The sequence below is a fragment of the Delphinapterus leucas genome, chromosome 15, assembly GCF_059928025.1.
Source record: "Delphinapterus leucas isolate spDelLeu-1000000601 "Yukka" chromosome 15, BTC_Dleu_Yukka2, whole genome shotgun sequence".
NCBI classification, from domain to species: domain Eukaryota; kingdom Metazoa; phylum Chordata; class Mammalia; order Artiodactyla; family Monodontidae; genus Delphinapterus; species Delphinapterus leucas.
Genome location: NC_143143.1, coordinates 67470948 through 67489844, shown reverse-complemented (window position 1 = coordinate 67489844; position 18897 = coordinate 67470948). Strand labels below are relative to the sequence as shown.

General features: G+C 48.2%; 1 protein-coding gene across 1 annotated transcript in view; it reads right to left on the bottom strand.

The window, feature by feature from the left end:
• Positions 1-4222: 4222 nt before the first annotated feature.
• BPI (bactericidal permeability increasing protein) overlaps positions 4223-18897 on the bottom strand; it is a 29986-nt gene continuing 15311 nt past the window's right edge. Inside the window, exons 8-15 of the mRNA XM_022592428.2 lie at positions 16484-16660; positions 15412-15471; positions 13814-13981; positions 12657-12724; positions 10479-10521; positions 7605-7668; positions 6474-6550; positions 4223-5030 (exon numbers count right to left, since the gene is read on the bottom strand). Of these exons, the coding sequence (XP_022448136.1) occupies positions 4992-5030; positions 6474-6550; positions 7605-7668; positions 10479-10521; positions 12657-12724; positions 13814-13981; positions 15412-15471; positions 16484-16660 (696 nt within the window). The 3' untranslated portion in view covers positions 4223-4991. The remainder of the gene's footprint in view (positions 5031-6473; positions 6551-7604; positions 7669-10478; positions 10522-12656; positions 12725-13813; positions 13982-15411; positions 15472-16483; positions 16661-18897) is intronic.

Below are 18897 nucleotides of genomic sequence, written 5' to 3'. Positions count from 1 at the left end.
CTCAAAAGATTAAAAATAGAACTGCTGTATGATCCAGCAATTCCACTTCTGGATATATATGCAAAGGAAATGAAAACAGGACGTTGAAGAGATATCTGCACCCCAGTGTTTATTGCAGCATTATTCACAGTAGCCAAGACATGGAAACAACCCAAGAGTCCGTCAACGGATGAATGGATAAGGAAGTTGTAGTATGTATATATACACCAGGGATCTTGTTAAATACAAATTCTGATTCATCACGTTCCTTTGGTAGCTGAGACTCTGCTTGTCTAACAAGCTCCAGGTGGTGCCAATCCTGGACTGTACTTTGAGAACAATGGACTAAGTGGGCTCCAAGTTCCCTCCAAGCTCAGTGATTTTATACCTCTGTTCACTCTTATTTTCGGCGCAGTTTTCTATGATGGTGCCTGCACTCCTGAGCACATCGGCTCTAGTTGAAGAGAAGGATGTCGTGAAGACCTGCCTTTTTGGAGCTCTGTAGGCACTTTGGAGTTTGATGTCTATGGCTGCCCCCTCTCTCAACCCAGTCACCTGCAGATCTGTGATGTGTGTGCATGAACACACACACACACACACACACACACACACACACATGCATGAGCCCTGAGGCATGTGGATTTACAGAAAAAAAAAATAGTACTGTCAGTGCCGATCCAATGTGGTTTGAGACTGTGTCACCTACTTGGGATGCCAGGAGATGTCACCTACTGAAGCAGGGCTGGCCATGAGGACACACAGCCTCTCACCCCGGGGAAACTCTAAGGAACTTGAAAGCCCTCCCATGTCTCCCTCCACCCCTTCTCCGCCTCTGCAATTGGCAGCATCTAAAATCCGAGCCATAGCCTCATTTCACCAGGTCTTAATAGCTTTTGGGACCCTAAGGAGCTTCTGTTAAAATGAAAATGTCTCAAAAAAAAAAAAAAAAGAAAATGTCTCAGTCAGCAAGAAAAGATTCTTTAATAGTTGCCAGAGTTCACTTTATTGGATTCCTTTCCTGGAAGTCCAGAGGGCCCTTCCTTTTACAGAAGGGGAGGCTGAGACCGAGGGAGGGAAGACCAGCCACACAGTGAATCCATCACTGAACCCAGATTTCTAGCCAGGCAGTGATTCTGATTCTTGGGTTCAGGCCCATCCAGGCAGGCAGCCCTGGATCATACTTTGAAAATCATGACAAAGTGGTTTTGGATTCAAGTCCTAGATCATTTAAAAACTAAATATTTATAGAGTGTCACCCGTACAGCAGGCATTGGGCAGAGAACCGTGGCAAAGCCAGATATAGTCCTTACAGTAGAGTGAGGGTCAGTGGGTTTATTAACATTTAGTGCCAACTTTGATTACTGCTCGTCAGACACTGTACCACAGATTTCACGTAGATTTGATTCTCATAACCACGCTTTGAGATGGGTATTATTATGATCCTAATTTTACAGATGAGAAGATTGAAGGCCAGAGGCTTAATTGCTCGAGGTCACACAGCTGGTAAACAGCAGAGCAGGGATTTGAATCCACGGTGTCTGGGACCACAGCTTCTGCTTTTAACCACCATGGCATGAGCTCATCAATGGTACCACTCATTCCTCACAACCACCTCACGCCACAGGGGAGGGTAAGGTTTTACCTCTACTTTTCAGAGGAGGAAATAGAGGATTAGAGAGGTTAAGTGCCAAAGGGATTGGGTTGACACCTCTTCTTCTCCCCCCCTGTAGGGTACCCCTCCTTCATATTTACGTCAGCACTGCCAAAAGGAGCCCCAAGTGGGCAATGCTTAACCAGAAGTGAAGCTGCTCTGATAATGAGCTTTTAGGCAGTCCACAGTGGACAGCTCAATTCTTTTTTTTTTTTAAACACCTTTATCAACATATTTCACATACCATAACAGCCACCCACTTCAAGTGTACAGGTCAATGGGTTTTAGTATAGGGTTGGCCAAAAAATTCGCTCGGGTTTTTAACGGAAAGAGCCCAACGAACTTTTTGGCCAGCCCTATATATTCACGGGGCTGTGCAACTCTCACCGTAATCGAATTTTAGAAGATTTTCTGCACCCCCACCACCCCGCAAAGAAACCCTGTACCCATTAGCCATCATTTGGAGTGAGCAGTGCCTAGCCTGAAGGGAGAAGCCGCTCTAACAGTGGTTTTGTAGGCAGCGTGGCAGATAATTTGGAGTGTGTTGCGGGGATGCCCCTCACATCTGACCTCCAAACAACTGCCTATTTCTCAGCCACTAGTAAGAGGTCTCCAGGGCACACTGTGTTCCACTCACTAGTCTTTTTTTTTTTTTTTTCCGTTGCTGTGCATGGGTTTTCTCTAGTTGCAGCGAGTGGGGGCTACTCTTTGTTGTGGTGCGCAGGCTTTTCATTGCGGTGGCTTCTCTTTGTTGTGGAACACAGGCTCGAGGCACGTGGGATGCAGTAGTTGTGGCGCACGGGCCCAGCCGCTCCGCGGCTTGTGGGATCTTCCCGGACCTGGGCTCGAACCCGTGTCCCCTATATTGGCAGGTGGATTCTTAACCACTGAGCCACCAGGGAAGTCCCACTCACAGGTCTTTAGATCCAAGAAATAATTGTACTTTTTTCTATAGAAAGTGGGGCACGGGCTGCCTGAATGTTTTGGAAAGTAGAGGGTAGGCGTGGGAAGGGGCTGACCATCTCCAAAGAGAATGCTGGGAGACGAAGTGAGGGTGGGAAAAGGCAGGGTTATGTCCCCTTACTTATCTGTTATGCTCCCACCCCAGCCAGAGGGATCTTTAAAAAATGAGAATTAGATTGTGTCCTTCTCCTGCTCAAAACTCTCCAATGGCTTCCCTTATCTTTTGGAACAAAATCCAGAGTCCTTAACAGTCCTCAAGGCCTTCCAGCCTCATCCAATGCTGTGCTCCATTCGCCCTCTTCCAGCCTAACAAGCTGATTCTCTCTGTTCCTATTCAGTGCCTCCATTAGTCTTTGGCCAACAGAAAAAGTGCACCCTCTTGGAGGACAAATTAGAGAAAGGGTTTTGTTCCCTCAGCCTGGTGCCTTTTTTTTTTTTTTTGCGGTACGCGGGCCTCTCACTGTCGTGGCCTCTCCCGTTGCAGAGCACAGGCCCCGGACGTGCAGGCTCAGCGGCCATGGCTCACGGGCCCAGCCGCTCCGTGGCATGTGGGATCTTCCCGGACCGGGGCACGAACCCGTGTCCCCTGCATTGGCAGGCGGACTCTCAACCACTGCGCCACCAGGGAAGCCCCAGCCTGGTGCCTTTTTACAGTGCACCGCCTAGGCAACTGAAACCAGTAGTCCTGCCTTCAATATGCCAAGCCCCAAACAGGCAAGATTTGGACATCTGGGAGGAGTGGAAAGAGCATGGGCTCTGATGACATAAAAGTCAGGAATCCCAGCTCAGCCACTTACCAGATGTGTAATCCAGGGAGTGACTCAATCTACAAGGACTGAACAAATCTCACCCTGGGGGATGGAAAGTTCTGTGAGGATTAAATGAAATCATTAGGGTGCTGTGCTTGATCAACGTCCCTCCCTTCCCCTGTGTTGCCCCAGAGTCTCTACCTCCATTTAACAGAGAATCAATGATGTTAGCAGAAGCATGTACATTTTTCTTTTAAAATTAAAAAATGTCTTTTATCTGCTTTTCCTCACTGCAGTGTTTCTCTCCATTTTTACTAGCACCAGCCTGGATGAATTCTGAAGGACAACAGACTCCTAATTTGTGCCCACCCTCTTCCACTCTTGCCCCTCTAATGCTTTCAGAAGTCACACACAAAAAAACATATTTAAAACGAAATCTGGTCATGTCATCCATACACCACTGCCTGCTTCAAACTCTTCTTCATTTTTCTGGTCTCAGACCAAATGTCAACATCTAAGGAGGCTTTCCAGGAATGTTCCACCAGTTTCAAGTACAGTGCTATTAGGCTCCAGCTAATGGCCTGAGATAGCCACACCTGATGTTCCATGATAGGAAATGGCCCAAAGTCCCCAGGGAAACTCACCAAGAGTCCAACAACAGTCTGCGCTGGTGATCGGGCTTCCATACCAGCCTGGAGAGTCATGGGGAAGTGTTAACTGCAGCTGAGAATGTGACTGACTAAAAACTCCAAAGGTCTCTGTCCCCTGACTCAGTGTTCTGCTTTGGGCCCAATGGCTGGGCAGGAAAGCATGGACTAAGAGAGCCATCAAGGTGGAGCCCAAGTGTGGGGCAGAGAAAACGGGCTGTGCAGGATAAGCGCCCGACAGCGACCCCGCGTGGTAGTGACAGGAGCAACAGCCGCGGTAGATGACTGCACAGGAAGACAATGGGCGGTGCGGAATCACTGTTCAACAGCGACACCATGTGGCAGTAGCAGGAACAACAGCCCAATGGACAGAGCCACTCTACAGACCTCTGCCTGACATTAGGAAGCAAGACCCACTCCCTTTGGACTAAGTAAACCCCAATTATTCTTGGGGATTGTTGAATGAGGGATGCCCTCAAAAAGGGACAGTGGGAGTTTCTGCTAAGGAAAGCATGTGGGGGGCTCAAGAAATGAATTAGAGAACTAAAAAGAGGTGATTGTATCTTGGCCACACTGCGTACAGCCAATGAACGAATGAATGGACATAAAACAAGAAGAAACCATACCATCACACAGAATTCCACAGAAAAAACAGGGTTTTTGTTATTTTTCTTTTTTAATGTTGTGTGAAGCACAAAGAGAAATATTGTGATTACAATTGAAATGCAATCCCTGGAGGAAATGTCCATGCAGCCTTAGCCCTTGAAAGAAATTCATAATCCCTAAAATACACACCACACACTTTCCCAAGAAACAAGGTTCCCATGTTTAGATCATTTCTGAACCTGAGTTCAGAGACGTTTGCAAGAGTCTCCGAGTCAAGAGCTAGAGAGGGAAGCCTGGAGGGAGGCAGCCCGTGCCCCATGGGGCCTGTCGGGGTTAGGGTGCTGACAGCCCCTCACCTCCCGATGTGATTGACAGCCCCCAGCACCCATGGGGACTTCAGCTGTAGCGGACATCTGCACCGAACAGGAGGAAATCCTGGGGGAGAGATGAGAAGGCTGTCATCAGCCAGAAGTGTACCCCTCATCTGTGAATATGGGGATGCTGGGTTTTTAGAAGGAAACTCTGGGAGCCTGTCTGTCGGGAAGGAGAGAGTGGTGCCTGTCTGCTGACAGAAAGGCAGGAGTGAGTGGGGCGGGGGGCACCTGGCATCCCACCCCTGGGGTCTGCACATCAGTGGCTGCCAAGGCCCGTGAATCTGTCAGCAGCTTCTCTGCCAACTGTTTTCTTCTCAGACGTTGAGACCCCTGGGCTGCTGGGAAGGCCTTCACTTGTCATCCCTGCCTCTTGGCAGCTCCAGGGAGCCCTCCTTGCAATCACAGTTGCAAAACCACTTCTCTTTTGCTCCTTCCTGCTCTTCACTCAGAATTTTCAGAAATGAAGGAATTAAATTGTGCCTATGGGGTCATTTTTTAATTTTAAGGATGAACTTGGTAAAATGTAGGGAACATGGGGAATGTGTTTCCTCTGCTCGCTCAGCTATTTCTCTACTGTCTCTTAGCCCTGGTAGTTTTCCCATTAAGTTTAAAGAATCAGGGATTGATGGGATGGATGTGGGGGGTGAGGGAGAGGGAGGAAGCTGGGCGGAGGTTTCCCAGGAGGGCCACCAGGTCATCAGGAAGCCATGGACAGCGGTAAGGAATGTAAGAGTGGGTGATGGTTTCCTTGCAGAGTTATCAGCTTTGTTGGGACACAGTGGGTTTAAGGATGGAGGCACTGAGGAAACCAGCATATGTACACTTTGGGCACGTAGAAGAGACTGGAAGCACGGCCGGGTCACTGGGCGGCACAAAGGTGGCTGTTGAGCCTGAGTTGATGAAAGTGACCAGAGAAAGCAATAGCGGGGGAAGGGCGGAGGCTGGGGCAGGAACCCTGGAGAACTCCCACTGGTAGGGGAAGGAGGAACCAGCAAAGGAGACCAAACAGCCCAGTGAGAGGTGGCTGGAAAACCAGGAGAGGGAATCTTCAAAGCTAAGAGAAGAAAGCATTCCATGGATGGGGAAAATAGTGTCAGAGGCTGTCGGGGGGGTCAGGGTGAGGGAAAGGGAAGATGAGGCCTTTATACCCCAGGGCCTAGAAGGATGCTGGATGCAAAGGAAGGCACGTGACACCTACTTGTCAAGTATTTAAGTGCATCCGCCTTATAAAAGAGGCTTTGGGGCCACCACGTGAGTTCCATTTTTACCAAGGGGAGGGTGGGAGTGGTGCAGCCCATGGTTAAAAGCAGGGACCTGGCTTTGACTTTGGACTTCATGTAATGGCCGTGTGGCTTTTCTGAGTCTTAGCCTCTGTTCTCTGTTTAGTAACAGCGCCCACCCCCTGGGATTATTGAAAGGGTAGAAAGCGCTTGATCCAGAGCTGACATGGAGGAAGGTGGCTATTGTGATGGGAGATTTGGCGAAGGAGAGCTTGGGGACTCACCTGGTGAGGCTGAAGCACCAGGTTGAAGAGCTGGATGGAGGCGGGCAGCGGGAGAGGGAAGCCTTTCTGCAGCTTCTCTGCATTGGAGGTTAAGGTAGAGGTTAAGGTTAAGGTACTTCCTCTGTAGGGAAGAGGGAGGTAGAGGGAGCAGCAAGGATCTGAGACAGACAGCCCGGCTGGCCGGCAGCTCCCCTGGCCCGGCTCTGGGAAGAAACCTGTGAAGAGGCTGCCTGGAATCTCCCACTCTCTCCTCCACCGCGCTCTGAGCACCCAGGACTGGTGAATTCCCGCCCCCTCAGCCCCAAGACCACCCTCCTGAGGGTGCCGGCACTGCTGGTGCACACCCAGCCCGAGTGACAGCCGGAGCGGCTGCTTGCTGGGCTGTGGAGGGCCCCCCGGGGACATGTGATGGATATGCACGTGAAGCCCCTCCATGTTTAGGATGAAACTGGAAACGGGGTGTGGTCCAGCTCCCCCATCCCGCCACATTCTGCTGTGAAACTCTGGAGCATTCTAAACTCCAACCTGGTCCCTCAGGTCATTATGAAGCTGCATTTGTCAAGGTAGGAGGAGAAGCCAGAGACTATACATAATAATTTGTTGTCTTCATTTACAATTTCTAAGTGTTCTAGTTACACAGCATGGGGGCCGCTATTTGTGCCCGTGCCCCTGGCTCTGCAAAGGTCAGGGGTTTCACCAGTGAGTGAGCTGAGTGGAAGCGTTATCCCAGGTTCGCCCTTCTTCCTTGATCCTTCTCTCTCAGAGGTGGAAAAAGACCTAGAGCTCTGGCTTCAGGGCTGGGATCAAATCCCAGTTCCATCTCTCACCTTCTCTGTGACCTGGAACAATCACTTAACTTCTCTGATCTCCCATTTCCTCCTATGAAAACTGGTGCCTTTGCTATCCCCTGTCTCTAGGGGCTGTCTCAAAGGCTGGATGGGCACATAGGAGGAACTCAACCGTTTTTCCCATCCCTTTTCTGGGTCAGATGCCATTTGAGGCTCATTTGAGGGCACCACCTCCAGCTACCACAGCTGGGGCTGGGTATTGGGTGGTTTCAGGACCGAACCCCACCCCCACCCCGCCTCTTCCCCAGGACTGAAAATCAATCCTTTCTCCAAAACTCCTTACTGTTAATCTTGGGAATCATGACAGTGGGCACAACGTAGTTCATGATAGTCTGCAGCAATTCAACCTGGGGGTCACAAGGACGATGGGACACACATCAGGGCACTGTAGCATCAGCTGTCCTCCATCACCCTCCCTCCCACCCAGGGCAACCTCACAGCTGGGAAAACCGCTGAGAGATGGACACAGAGGTGACGCGAAAACTCTGCAGTTCGAACAAGGTCACCAAAGTGACCCCTTTTGCTTTAAAGGTTCCAGATACAAATCACATTCTAGACTGTAGGGGGCAAGGCTGAGGTAAGGAAGGTCGTCACAGAGTATTTAAATGTGAAAAACTTTGCATAAGAAAATGCACCCGCTCAGACACTGTGGGCTAGAGAGCAAACTAGTTCAAACTTTTGGAGGGCTAGTCGGCAATGTTCATCCAAAGCCTTAAAAATGTGTGTGCGTGGTGGGCCAGCAAACATGCCTCTAAGGCATTTATCCTAAGGAAATGAAGTAGTGCGATAGATAGAACCAAAACAATAAATTAACAGCAACCTACATGTCCAACAATTGGGGAATCATCTGGGGAACATGGTGGCACTTTGATACTAAGAGATACTATGCACCTATTAAAAATGATATTGTAGAAATATAATTATCAGCACAAATTTTTCGTGATATATTTTTGAGTAAGAAAAAGCAGGCTAATGTATAACTGATTCACTTTGCTGTACAGCAGAAACTAATACAGCATTGTAAATCAACTATTCTCCAATAAAAATGTAAAAATAAAGAAAAAGTAGGCTACAGAAACCATGTAATTCCATTCTGTTATTAAATATGCATAGAAAAAAGTCAGGAAGGATGTACTCCAAATTATTAATTAAGTGGTGAAAACAGGAATGGTTTTTATTTTTTGTTTGTTTGTTTTGCAAATCTGTAGGTTCTGACTCTTCTATAATGTATATGTTTTGCTTTTGCTATAATTTAAAAAATTCAAAAATAATGTAACACCCTCAAGATGATTGCCTGTAGTGGTGACATTTACACCTTGTAAATATGTACATTTTTGTTTCTAGAACAATTGAGTTTCCTTCCCCAGACTGTAGTTCCCTGGGCTCATCAAATGTGGTGCCTTTCTTCTCATGAATCTGGGAACTTTAAATTTTTATTTTCTGCGGAAGCAGAAGTTAGTTACCGACTGAGTCCAGTTGCCACCATGAGAGCCTTGGCACCAGTAAATCCATGAAAATACAATGAGGTTGCTTTGGGTCCTTCTGTCTGTTGTACTCTTATGAGATGGAAATGGCTGGCTGGATTTCCATTGGATTTGGAGGGGATGTTGGGACTGATTTCAGGGCTGGGTGGCTTATAAGGCACCCACTCAGCAGAAATCTTGGGGGGCATTTCAGAGATCTAAGGAAATGTTCTCCAGAGGTTTAGCAAGAGGCTCTCTGGAAGATTCGGGCCATGTGCAGTAGAGTGCTGTGGACAGAATTAGCGCACTGTGGTTTCTAATGGAAGCCACAAGAGCGATGCTCATTCAGGTCAGCTGTTGAAGTACACTTGACCTGCTATCTACACGGGCAACTCCCCACCAGTGCCAGAGGGTGGTGATGGGGGAGCAGCAGGGGTGAGTCTATTTGATGACAGTCTGTGATTCCGGGTAGTGGAATCATCTACTTGGGCTGGCAAGACACCTGTCATCTCCCTCCCACCTGTCCTACTCAATCTCTAAGTGACTCTGCCATTCATTCGCCCAGCTGCTCAAGCCAAACATCTAGGAGTCATTCTTCATTGCCTTTCCCCCCCCACCACACACATCAAATCTCTCACCAAGTTCTAATTCTACTTCCAAAGTGTGTCTCCAATCCACCATCTTTCTCCTTCTTCCTGGCCTAGACCCAGCCTCCATCATCTCTCACATGGGCAAATGCACCTGCCTCCCCAACGATCCACATGGTCTGACTCTCGTCCCCCGTAATCCATTCCCCCCATCCCAGCCAGAGGCATCTTTTATAAAGTATACATCAGATCATGTCACTCCATGCATGAAACGTTCACCAGCTTCTCGCTGCCATTTGAACACAACCTGTTCTAGTCCAGAAAGCTCAGGCGAGCCAGCCCCTGCCTGCCTCTCTACAGCCCCTACTTGCTTTTTCCAGCCACACTGCTTCTCTGCATTCCCCAAACATGCCAAGCTTGTTTCACAGAGCCTTTTCTCCTGCTATTCCCTCTGGCTGCAACAGATCTTCACCTTGCAGGCTCCTTCAGCCCAAATATCACCTCCCCAGAGAAGCTTTACCTGATCACACGGTCTAACCCTTAACCTCCCCCATCACTTTCTACCCCACCTCCACTTAGTTTTTCCTAGCATTGATCTTGACTGAAATGATCTTCTTCATTTCTTATTGTCTGTTTCTCTACTACAATGTAGGCTCTAGAAGAAGTCACTTCTTATCTAATTCATCAGCACATTCCCACACCTGGGGAACAGTGCCTGCCACATAGTAGGTACTCAATAAAGTAATTAACTCGTTTATTCAACAAACATCTGTTGAGCAGATTTTCTGTGCCTGACTGTGCACATTTAATCCCATTTAAAACTCACCACACTAACTCAGGTGGAAAGGATTATCCCTGATTTGTGGGGAAGATATGAAGTTCACAGAGGGGAAGGGACTTGCCCAAGGCCCACAATTAGTAAGCTTGGAGCAGCAATTCCAGCTCGGGTCTCTGTGCCCACAAAGCTCCCTGCATCATTACTTCACAGGCAAATTATATGCAAATGAACCAGTGGTCTGTTGAAATGATGCTATGAGCCCAGGTGCTCTCAGGACAGTTATCTCAAGATCAGAGGAAGGAAGGAGCCACCAATGGCCTCAGACTCACCGGGAAGGGGCCAATGTCCGAGTGCTTCAGTTCCAGGAGCAGCCTGTGAGAAGGGGAGGGGGAAGTGGAGACCACCATTAGCCTGACTCATATTAGAGTTCAGTTGCTGGGGAGAAGGGGCCCACTCTGGTAGATGCTGTCTGGTTTTCCCATCCTGTATCCATTCCCCCTTTCTATGGTGACAGCCCCCTGATTTTTCCTTTTGGACAGTCACCCATTCCCTACATTATTAATGCTGGGTTCTGGGGTGGGCTGGCCAAAGGGCAGAGTCTATCTCCCCTGCCACGGTGATTGCTTTAAGGATTGACCTCTAGCCCATGCTGGTCCAATGAGAGTTGGTCCTAGGACTTCTGCTGGAAATACTGGAAGTGAGGTATTCTCTTTTCTCCAGCAAAATTAGGGAGATGCTGGTAACAATTTTTGCCATCACTTGGTGACAGCCTGCTGGGAAATGAAGCCAGCATAAGGGATAGTAAAGCCAAGAGATCAAGAGAGTCAGAGTTGTAAGGATATCATTTGAGCACTTGGATCCACCCTTGCCTGAAACCCTTGGACTTTTCAATTATTTGAGCCAATAAACAATCCCATATTTGCAGACTTTATGGCATCTTAACAATGATCTAGGAAATAGGTAAATAAATGGCTATTTATTGAAGCCCTATCATTTGCTATGTTGGTTGCTTTATCCGATTGAATTCCTGTAATACCCAAGAGCCAAGGGCCATCACACTCCCATTTTACAGATGAGGTCCTTGACGCTCAGAGAAGTCAAGCAATCTGCCCAAGGTCACACAGCTAACATTCAGCCAAGTAGAATTTCAAACAGGTCTCCCTGATGTCAAAGCTTTTGTTGTCTCCAGTACCCTACAAAGTTTGAAAACTCTTGCCTGTGGACTCCCACCACCCCCATCCCTGCATATTTTAGAAAGTCTGTGTTCAGCCATCACCCAGCTCTATTTTCCCCGGCTCCTCTACTTGAGCGGCCCATGGGTGTTTCCAGGAAAATTAAATCCACATGTTTCTAAAGCAGTAACACTTGTCAAAATGATGCCAGGGGAAATAAGCAGCACGTAAACCTCAGGAGCCAAACTCAAGTTTAAGAAGGACAGCTCTGTGCCAGAGAGAAGGCAGAACTGGGGAGGAATGTGGGTCGACTCAATTTAAACAGTGTGAAAGCAATGAAGATGTAGACGCCAGGTTGGAATGCGGGGGTCACCGCATCGACTCTGTGCGTCTCCCTCACTCTTGACCTCTGTGTATCTGCTTGTCTCTCTCTCCTCTTTCCACCTTTTGTGTCTCTCTGTCTCTCCTGTTAATGTGTCTCTCCATCTGTCTGTCTGTCTTGCTCTCACTCTCTCTTTCTCTGCGTCTCTCCCTCCCTTCCCTTGTCTCTCTCTGTCTCTCTGTCTCTTTCTGACCCTCCCTCATTTCTGATTTTTTTTTCTTTTTCTGTGTGCCCCTCTGTCTTTCTCTTTTCCTCCTGCTTATTGTATCCCTCGAAGTACTCTAAGCACTGCAACACATATTAATGCCTCATTTCACCCTCAAAATGATGCTGTCGGCAAAGAACAATTATTGGGCTTATTTTACCAGCCAGGGAAACTGACTGAAGTTTGGAGAGTTCAGTGCTTGCCGAAGGTGAGCTGCGCTTCCAAGGCAACAGGCTCAACCTCAGAACCCACATCCCTAACCACAACCTCCTCTGCTGGGATTCCAACCCAGGCACGGATTCCAGAGTCTCCCAGCAGGAGTTGGCTGACGAAGTCCCAAGGAAGGGTGTGAAGAAGTTGAAGTGTTTTCCAAGTGCCAAGGAAGGCCAGGGACGTGGAGTGGCTGGGGGCTGGAGCAGAGTCATCAGCTGGCACTGCCCAGCCGTGAGTGGGCCTAGGATGGGGTGGGGGGTGACCTGGGCTGCAGGGCTTTCAGTGCTAAAACTGGGACACTGCAGACAAACCGAGATGGTTGGTCACCCTATACTGTGTGGTCTCAGGTCACTTCATCTCTGAGCATCAGTTTCACAGTCTGCAAAATGCGGATATGGTGCCCACCACGCGCTGTTTGAGGCTTAAATGTCATGGATGAATAGGAAAGCTTGGCACGTTGTAAGGTCATTGCTAGCCCACGGGCACCAAGAACAGATGGGCAGTCCCCTCCTCGCGTGCCCACAGGCCCACTTACTTGTCCAACTTGAGCTCTCCAACAAGCCTGTCTGACCTGGTACCAATATCCACAGAAACGTTCACGTACTGCAAAGAAACAATCCAGGAAGTGAAGGCCCCTGACCCAGGGGCTGCGGACTCCGCGAAGCCTCCAAGACCGGAAGGTAAGCTTCACAAAGGCTCGGCAGAGGATCCCACCTGCGGGACCCACGGAGGAGAGGACTCTTCCTTTTGCAAACCTTGTGCTTGTTGATGAGTCCTGGCCTGTCAACCAATTACCATTTTCTCCCCCTGATTCTGAGACCATTTCAGCGTTCCCAGCCCACTCCCGTGGACTGTGGGAGACACGCTGTGGGGCTGGAGTCCAGGCCAGCCCTATTCCCACAGACATTCATTCATTCATTCACACAACGAATGTTTACTGAGTCAGGAAACCAAGATTCCCAACCTCAGCTTTCCTGCCCACTGTCTGTGTGGCCTTGGGCAACCCCCTCAGAACCCACTGAATCTGCAAAGTGGGGAAAATGGGCCTCAGCCTGAGACTGGGCAGACCTGAGTACCTCCTGGTGGGGAGAATCTGGCCCTCGCCTTCAACTGCCAGAGTGGGTAGCACCAAATGTTTGCGGTGTGACAGAGCGATCAAATGAATGAATGCACAAGTCAATCATGGAGTAAATACTTGAATAAGTGAAGGATTAAACTCACAGAGGACAGAATAAAGATATGCATGGGTGAATAAATGATAAAGGAATGAATGAACAAGTATACAAATGAATGATCAATTGAACAAAGGTATAAGTAAATGAATAATGGAATAGATGAATGTATGTATGAACCAGCAAAGATATAGTATATTTCAAGATAGCAGTCAAATGAATAATTGAATGAATAAATGAATGAACAAATCCACAAATACATAATTGAATGACCAAAGATACAAGTGAATGAATTGGAAGTAGTACGCATATTTCAAGCCAACGACGGAACGAACAACGGAATGAATGAATGCCGGTAGGAGTCAGAAGCAGTAGGACAGTGGCTCCAGTCTCAGGCCCTGGAAACACACAGTCCAGGTTTGAGTCTGGGCAGGATTCACACTGGTCCCTCTGACTCTGAGGGCCATGCTCTTGGCCCTGTCCAGGGTTCCCCATCTGTTCTCACCCGGGAGCAGCTTACCATCTCAAGCAGGAAGAGGGGGGCCAAAGAGGAGTCTGGGAGGACAGCAACGGCCTGGGTATCCAGGGCAAAGGTGAGGTGAAGGCCGGTGGGGCACACGGCAATGTTCGGTGGGGAGGAGGCCCAGATGAGGAGTTGCATCTTCATGTCAGGGAACATCTTAGCCACCTGCAGCCCCCAGCAGGGACAACCAACAAAAGGGGCAATTTTATTAAAATGTTTCTAAATCCAATCTTGTCCTGGTCCTGCATAAACACCACCAATGTCTTCCCATTGCTTTTGGAATAAATAGTAAAGACTGCATAATTCAGCACTTGGTACCCTGCCAACATCACGCCCCATGCTTCTACCTCTCGCCCTTTAACTCCAGCCACAAGGGACTTCTCTTCCTCAAATATGACCTGCTCTCTTCCCATCTAAAACCCTTTGCACTCTCTGTTCCCTCTCCCTGAATGCTTGTCCTGTATTCTTCCCTAGCTTCGCTCTTTTCCTTCCTTCAAGTCTAGAGAGCAGTGGTGACTTCAAGGGGGAACAGAGGAGAGCTTTGGCAACACCCCCATCTCAGGTAGCATCCAATCCTCCCCCAGGTAAATTCACAGTCTGAGTAAAAAGAATGCTATTGTTATGCAAATGAAGCCTCAAGACAATTCCCCTGGCCCCCTACCAGTCACACCTCCTCTACACCAGTACCTCCTGTATAAAAATTTCTGGAAGTGCCACCACCGAAGAAGCCATTATGGACTGAAAGTTTGTGTCTCCCTGCCCCCCAACCATCCCCCGCAAATTCATATACTGAAGCCCTAACCCACAGTGTGGCTGTATTTGCAGGTGGGGCCCTAAGGAAGTAATTAAGATTAAATGAGGTCATCAGACTGGGGCCTGGTCCAACAGGATTACTGTCCTAATAAGAAGAGACACCAGAGCTTTCTTGCTCTTTCTCCATGTGCTCAGAGGAAAGGCCATCTGAGGACACAGCAAGAAGGCAGCCATCTACAAGCCAGGAAGAGAGCCCTCACCAAAAACTGAATCTGCTGGTACCTTGATCTTGGACTTCTTGGCCTCCAAAACTGTGAGAAATAAATTTCTGTTGTTTAAGCCAGCTGGTCTGTGGCATTTCCTTATGGCCGCCCAAGCAGACTGAAAGGCCTTCCCCCGCTGCCTTGTCTGAAGTGACCTCATCAACTTCAGCCAATTAGTGTTGGCTTCACTTATCACAGTCTGCATTTTCTTTTTTATTGTTTTGGGTTTCTAACAATAATTTTCTCTCTCCACTGGACTGGAGCTCCAGGAGGGCAGGGATATGGTCTGTTTTGCTAGATGCCCAGCACAGGGCCCCAGAAAGGTGGTGGGCACTCAATGAATATTTGTTGAATGGATGAGCCCTCAGCATCTACCCTCACACCTGATCACGTGGGTGCTTGGAGCCTTTCTCTGTACCGGGGATGGGCTGCACGAAGCTCTTTCCATACTCTCGGGCTGGGTTGCCTCTGGATCTGGAGAGGGGCGCTCTCGGCAGGCCGCTCAGCAGAGCCCTGTCCTACTCAGCCCCCCCAGGCCTCCTCACCGAGCTGACTAAAGGGGAGCAGATCCTTTCTCACCTGGGGTAGGAGGGTTCCAAAGGATTTTGTTGTCAGGAGGAACTTGGATTCCTTTGGTAACTGTAGTGAGAGAAGAAGAGAAAAGGATCTTGGAAGATTATGTTATAGATTGGGTGGCAAATTCCATGTGAGGGGTGAGAGGCTGAATATACAAACAGACCATGGCCAGTCCACATATGACAATAGAGTGCCGACCCAGAAGGGTCAGGGCATGATCAGTGACTGCCAGCTTCCCTATTTTTTGCATTGATAAAGTCAAATATGCTGTTCAAACCAATCCCATAGGCTGCCCGGCCCATGCGCACGTTAGGCCACCTCCAGCTTCCCCGCACCGACAATCTCCCTAAGAGCCTACCTGAAGCCCTCCCTTTTTTTCACTACAAAGTTTTCCTGCCCCCTGTCTGCCTTCGATTCTCTGCCAAACGCAAATGATAGAGGTTGACTCCCTTGCCCTGAAGAGTTCTCATTCGGGTGGCTGTTCTTTATTTCCACGGGGGACATGTGGGGGTCAGCATCCCTTTGGTGCCTCTACAGAGAGGGAGGATGTGGCATCTCTTCAGGGAGCAGCGTAGGAGGAACCCTGTGCGGGTGGTGACCAGGGTGGGATCAGGTTGCCCCTAGACTCTGGAGAAGACGGTCGTTTCCTCATTTTACAGATGGGTAAACTGAGGCCCAGAGCAGGACTCAGCTACAGATATACAATGAGGATGATGACGATAACGGTGATGTGATGATAAGGCTGGATTACAGACCAACACATGGTACGTACTCAGTCAACGTTGGCTGTTCCTGTTAGTACTCAGAGGACTTCCTCCATGCTGATAAACCCGTGCTGGGGCTGCACAAGCATTCATATCTCATTTAACCCTCATTACACCCTTTGGAGGAAACAGAGGAAACCGAGCTTCTGAGAGGCTGAATAACCACCTAAGGTCACCCAGCTGGAAAAGAGGGGAGCCGGGATTTGAACTCAGGTCTGGTTGACTCTAGAGTCCAGACCTTGATCTCCCCAACTGTGAACCAAGACTCAGATCCAGACCGTCTACTGCACTCTGAGCCCACCTGGCCTTACCGTGTCATCGCTGAGGGTGAAATTCAGGACTCCAGCCTCTTGATACACGAGCCCAGCCGTGTTGAAAAGATATTCGGAGATGCCCAGGTACACCATGCGGTTGTGGTCGTTGGGAAGGGTCAGCGCCGGCGGGGCAAAGGGAGGGGGCCCGCGGTGGGCCAGCCTGAAAAACTCCCCCTGGGGGTGGAGGCGGCAGAGTGAGCCTGGTCATCCTTCAGGAATTACAATTCGATGTCTCCATTCCAAGAAAAAATGAGCTAAGGATACCAATCACGTATTCACAGAGGAGAAAGCCATGGCCAGAAACTAACAATAGCATCTCCTCCTGGGGCTACGTTCTAAGTGCTTTTCCCACCAACACAGTGAGGTAGGTGAGATTATACTCATTTTACAGGAGAGGACACTCAGGGAGGTGAAGTGACTTGCCCAGGGTCACTCAGAAGGGTGAGTGGCAGAGTCAGGAACTGAACCTGGGCAGCCAGAGTCCGGCAAGCACACGCCCAACCACGCCGTTGGCTCTGCCTCAACCTCGCAAAGAAGCGCAGAAATTCTCCTAAGAGAACAAGGAGGTTCTGTTTGTTTGTTTTCATCTATCAAATTAGCAAAATTTTCAAGAGAGAGGTAAACTGTTTTAAGTGTGTGTGTATTTTAAGCTCATACTACCCAGTTTTTGGTGAAAGCATTCACATGCTGCTGGGGATTATATGTTTATGTTTCTGAAGAGCAATTTGGCAACACGTTGCAAAAACAGATCACTTATTTAGCTAAAGAAACAAGAATGTTGAGTTATAAAAAAGCAAATTGTAGATGGATACATATGTTAGAATGCCATTTATGTAAAATTTAAAGGCCTATAAAACATACTATATACACATTATTGACACACACAGGCAAGAAGGACACACAGGGACATCATCCGTGTGATTCCCTGGAGGGTAGAGGGTCCCCAAGGGGGCCTCAGCTATTTATTTCTACAATGTTTCATTTCAAAAAAATCAGAGGTGAGTATGACAAAATATGTAACATGTCTGAAATCTGGGTTGTGGGTACGTGAGAAGGTGCAATAGTCTCTGTACTTTGGGATCATTTCATTATTTACAATTAATGACTGTGACACTCATATTATAGAATAAATACCATATGCAACTCTTAAAAATATCAGGTGTAAAAAAAAGACAAAAAAAGAAAACATAAAAGACAAAAATTAAAAAAACAGGTGGACTTATGTACCAAAGAGGAACCGGCTCTAATGTATATCATTAGGTGAGAAAAGCAAGTGAAGAACAGTGTGTATTCCTACGTGCAAACAGATTCTCAGCAAAACTAGATGTGCTTTCACATACATGTATGTGAATGCTTAGGACCAGGGGACCGGAGGGCTAATACCCTCCACGGCTGACAGCCATTACCTCTGGGCAGGAGCCCCAAGTGGGGATAGGGGGCAATAAACAGGACATTCTCATTTGCTAGGGATAAATAGGAATTGTTTTAATCTTTTATTCCATCGTATCACTTAGATTTTTTAAAAAACTATACTACTTGGTCCAGCAATTTCACTTCTAGGAAATAGTCAAAGATGGGCAGAGATCCAGCTATAAGGATATTCGAGGCAGCTCTGGTTAAACTTGTGGGAGAAATGGAGAGAGCACAGACACCCCAGGAGGGGGCACTGTCCACGTACCTTACCACAAGCTGTCCACTGAGAGACCCAAGAGCCAGTAAAAGGGCTACGGGAGGACATTTCATTGATAGATGTTCACATTATACTGTTCTGGTTTTCAAAGTTGTAAAACAGAATGTAAAATATGACGTATACATGCATGTGCGTGTATGTACTTCTACGTCTATATATGTGGTTTTTATGTGTATTTGTTTCTGCCTCTGTTACGCATGTCTGTGTGTGTGTGTGTGTGTGTGTGTGTGTGTGTGTGTGTGTGTGTGATTTCTTGTGTCTCAGCAGAGACAAGGATTGGAGGGTTGGGAGACTGTAACTTGTGTGTCAACAGGGCATATCTCTGAGTTGTAATATTAGGGTAATCTCTCTTTCCTTCTTCCCTTCCTTCCTCCCTTCCTTCCCTCCTATTTATTTCTCTGCTCCTTTGTGTTTTCTACATTTTCTTTTTGACATCAAATGTGTTTTAGAACAAACAAGTAAATAGTAAACAAACAAGCCAATCACCGATTGTGGAGGGACTGAGGTACATCCGGAGGGGATTCAGGGAGTGGGACTTATTCCAGCTGAGGAGGTCCGAGAAGGCTGCTCGGGGAGCGACAACCCAGCCCACATCCACTGGAGGATAAGAAGAAGCCAGTGGGGTAGAGGAGGGCATGGGAAAGAGGGGAGTCCAGGCAGAGGGAATGGACAGGACGAAGGCCCTGAGGTGGGAACTAGCTGGATATGTTGAGGAAGTGCA